The sequence below is a fragment of the Diprion similis genome, chromosome 3 (genome assembly GCF_021155765.1).
Source record: "Diprion similis isolate iyDipSimi1 chromosome 3, iyDipSimi1.1, whole genome shotgun sequence".
Taxonomy (NCBI): domain Eukaryota; kingdom Metazoa; phylum Arthropoda; class Insecta; order Hymenoptera; family Diprionidae; genus Diprion; species Diprion similis.
In genome coordinates, this window is record NC_060107.1 from 4,864,501 (window position 1) to 4,869,002 (window position 4,502).

At 42.4% G+C, this 4,502-nt stretch overlaps 1 protein-coding gene across 1 annotated transcript; it reads left to right on the top strand.

Moving 5' to 3' along the window:
- The first annotated feature begins 205 nt into the window (after positions 1-205).
- Positions 206-883, top strand: LOC124404649. Its single transcript, XM_046878983.1, has one exon. The coding sequence runs from the start codon at positions 206-208 to the stop codon at positions 881-883; it is 678 nt and encodes a 225-aa protein (XP_046734939.1).
- The last annotated feature ends 3,619 nt before the right edge of the window (positions 884-4,502 follow it).

Consider the following 4,502-nt stretch of genomic DNA (forward strand, 5'->3'; position numbering starts at 1 on the left):
AATACCATGCATTGGTTACATTGAATGCCTGACCCTGAAATTTGGCGACTACAACTTAAGTGGAGCTAAGCACATTCACGGTAAGAAGAGTTCGTTTGCCCATTCCCAAAGGAATCAGTAGATCCCTAATATCCAAAAATCCTACTTCTCTCCACCTTTCGGCCTTCCATCGATCCGGATGAGCGGAATACTGGTGAGATTCGGCATGGTGATCCTCTCCATGGTTGTTGCCAGCGTTTTGGTCTATCGACTGAATTATTCGTCCCGTGAACCAAGCGGCAGAGCTTGGAACGGGGTGGAGGCCCAGGATCAGAGTTCTCTGAACGAAGACCTCTGCGACATCCTGGGGTTCATACCGCTGGATGAGGTGAACGATATTCTACAATCCTTCGTGAAATACGACAAGCAAATCGGCGACGTGACCGTCGGCTACATAAACGATCATTGGATGTACATCGCCCGGGAATTCAAACGGATGCCGGAATTTCAGCGGGCTCTAAGCTTCCTCGCGAATAACGGTCTGGACGTGGAATATTGGCGCAACAAAATCGCGGAATTCTGGATGGACCTTCCCGCGTACGTCAATAACGACACTTCCTTGGCCTGCGGCGGCCTTTCGGCGATGGTCAACAAAGTCGTGAGAACCATCCCGCGGAACGAGATGCACGAATTCCTCTGTCAAAAATTACGATACTCATCCAGCTTCAGAGCGTTTTTGGAAATGCTGCGTTCGCCGAACTTCGAGGAACTCTGCGACGCGATCGAGAGCAGCAAGGTATTGCAACGGCACTACTTCTGGGCAAACGACGACGGCATCGAAGTCATCTTTGCTGTGGAATTGCTAAAGAACTTGTACATGTATTTGGCATATGAACTGGAATGAGAAGCTACGTGAAACGCCTAATTGAATGAAATCAAGGAACAGCTGCAGCGTGTCCGGATTTCGCGAATAAGGTGATCATCAAACCTGGATTTTCTGAGCCCTATGAATATAATGATAATTAGTCCATTCGACGTATTGATTTTTAAATAGATTCAACAGGTGCAACGCGACCCTTGAACACTGCAGGCGTTGCTATATCTAATGATAATTTCAGAAACTGTGATTATCAGCATAAGCCTCCCACCTTGGAGGTCACGGAGACCTCCAGCGCGGCTGACTCTAATCTAATCGCCGTTATTGTCGATTTTATTTTCTCTTGGCCGGGCGTCTTATCTTCGGTGAGATGCAAAATTTTGGTATATAAGCGACCGCGGGATTCACATCCTCATCATACAACTGTCTCCACAGTCTCCAGAGAAGGTGAGTAAATATTTAAATACGTCTCAATTATACCAATTTTTCTGCGCATAATAGCAATTGCATAATCGCCCAAGTACTAAATACCGAAATATTTCTCTACAGATGAAGCTGACTCTCGTATTTCTTGCCATCCTCGGCGTCTCCACCGCCGCAGTCTTGCCTGCTGCTAAGACTCTGAACCGCTCCACCAGGAGCCTCAACGATGACTGGGCCGACTTGATTGCTCTGATCCCCACTGAAGAGATCGTTGCAATTGTAGCCCAGTACATTGCTGAGGACGAGGAAGTCCAGCATGCCGTCGAGTACATGCAATCCGATTCCTTCAAGGCGTCTGTTCAAGCACTCACCGTTAATTCCGCATTCATCGCTTTCGTGGACTACCTTGAAGCTGCTGGACTCAACGTTTACACCTGGATCAATCGCTTCCTGGTTTGGCTGGAACTCGATGAGCTCACCCGTGTGGCATCCAGCCGCATCACCGGAGGAATCGCCGGTCTCGTCGCTGACATCAAGGCTGTCCTTCCTGTGACGGAAATCAAGGCTCTGTACCATGATAAACTTGAGACTTCTGAAGCATTTGCTGAACTGGTTGCACTTCTGAGCTCTGACGAAGCACAGACTCTTTACGCGGCAGTTAAGGCTAACGAAGAGTACCAACACGTGCGCGCGGCTCTGGAAGAGTATGGACTTGACATGGACGGATTTTTCGACTTCTGGAGGAGTGTTCTTGGTATCGAATAAGTAGACGTTATGGCATGCTTTCAATCACTCACGTTATTGTAATACATTGTCAAGGACGTGTCAGCCAGGATAACTTGTTCCTGCAACTCAACAACATGAGTGTATTTGTAAGATCAAGATTGCAATAAACGTATATTCGCAGATATATTTTAGTCGACTATACAAGTACCCATCCTTTATCCACCGAACATTACGATCTACAATGAAAAAAAACATGTTCGATATACGTGCATGACAGTATTTATACGGGCAGCACCTGTTTGGAGTAAAAATTACTTAAATAAATGCCTTTTTCGTTGCACAGTATCTTCATTTTTTTTTTTAAATGAAATATCTGTGTTTTGAGGGTTACTCACTAATTTTTCGGCTTAAAATATTGAAAATTCAGTGAATTACGGGTTTTTGAGTCGATTAATCCATTTTCCGATATTTCGTCGTAGAATGAGATTTTTTATCATATTCGAAATTTCAGTCCTCTAAAGGTAACTAATTCGCTTCGAAACACAACAGAGTATGCCAGAATTTGTTTAAACTTATTTGAATCCATATCTCCGTTTCTACGCAATGATTTTTGATCTTGGGTCTTCAGTGACCCCGGCGTGACACATCGGATATGCTATGCACAGGAAGTGTGTTGCGTAAGTGTTAAAACGAAGATGCAGGTTGTTCGGTTCTGCCGATTACAAAACTTGGATGCAATTATACGTACATGTATTATAATTTTGCTTCAAGTGAATTATATTCCTTCAATACCGTTATTATTTTTATCCTGTACTTCTCAGTTGATTCAAATATTATCGTTCATTATCTTCACCTGTTTTTGCGAGTCTCAATTTCGACTCTGCATATCACGTTTGCGGTAGAATTACCGGGGAGAGATCCTTTGAGCGTAAACCCCACCCGATTTGAACCAATTTGGAGTAGAACTTTGAATACGATTCGGGTGGCTCGCGGTTCCTGCAACCAAATTTCGTACAATTTGGCTCAATGAGGCGGACAAATTCGCACCATTGCTTCACCCCGTTCTCCGTTCTCTACGTACGGTGAGGCCTAACAAACAGAACTATTCCGCCACGTCCGGAGTTTCGGATCGGTGTGTATATATTGCGTAATTATCGTAATGCCGATGAGAAAGGAGGAAACCTGGGACGAAATTCCATCTAGTATTTCTCCCCTCTGATGTGCTTCCTTTATTATTAATATATATTAGGGTGGCGCAAAAAAACCGACATTTTTTTTTTTTTTTTTTTGTAGTCTCGTGTGACAAAATGTTAGTTTTTGATGTTTGAAGAGCCCACTCCAAAGGACAGTTCAAAAAATTTTTTTTATGAAGTCGCTCCACATTTTTTAAATCGTCAGAAATCGTCAAAAATCGATTTTTTTTTTTTTTTTCGTTTGTCGTTACGGTATAATTTTATAGACAGGAAAAAAATAAGTTTCTGAAAGTGTCAGTTCAAAATTTGAATTTTGAAAGGTCACTCATAATTTTTTTTCAATTTTTTGGTGCATTTCTTTAGATTTTTGAGCGACCTTTTAATATTCATATTAAAATTTCATAAATTTTTTTTCTTCAATTTAGTAAGAAAGAATCGATAACAATACACCACGACATGAATTAAAAATCAAACAAAATACTGAAAATATAAATTTTTTAATTTAATTTTTTGATGATTTTTGACATTTTAAAAAATTTGCAGCCACTTCTTAAAAATTTTTTTTTGAGCTGTCCTTTGGAGTGGGCTCTTAAAACATCAAAAACTAACATTTTGTCACACGAGACTCGAAAAAAAAAAAAAACAGTTGGTATTTTTGCGCCACCCTAATATATATATAAATATATATATATCTTTTAATAATTTCTCGCAGGTTACGCCGAGACAAGAGAGAAGACTTGACAAACTGTGATCGTCAACCTTCGCGGTCCGAAAAGGAAGTGAAGAAGAAAATAAACTAAAAAAGAAATCGATACGATCGGGCCGACGTGTCGAGACAATTTGTCCGTTTCGATGTGTGACAAATGATCGGAAATCGGGTGGAAAACCATTCGGCACTGTGTAACGGTTTCCCGAGACAAAGGTCAGCCGGCTCGGCAAGTTTAAAAATAATTGGGAAACGCTTCGATTTTCGGGGAAACATAACACGAGCGTATAGTTTTCGCTGACGCAGAATCAGCGCCTGTTCCTATAGATCACCGGGGCGAATTCTGCCACCCCTCCGTTAGACTGACTCTCACGCGGGAAGATAAAAGGCGTATACCGGCATCGGTAGGTATCGGCACCAGTGACCTCCCGTGGGATATTCCCGAAATCGAATTTAACGCTGAGATACACTCTGAGCCGAGCGACGCTCCATGTGTATCCCGCACCTTAGTCGCTCGGTGTAATTTTCCCCGGAGTAAACACCGTCGGTAATTTATAGCCGCCTTGTATACATGGACGGAGCGAATTGATTGAAAATT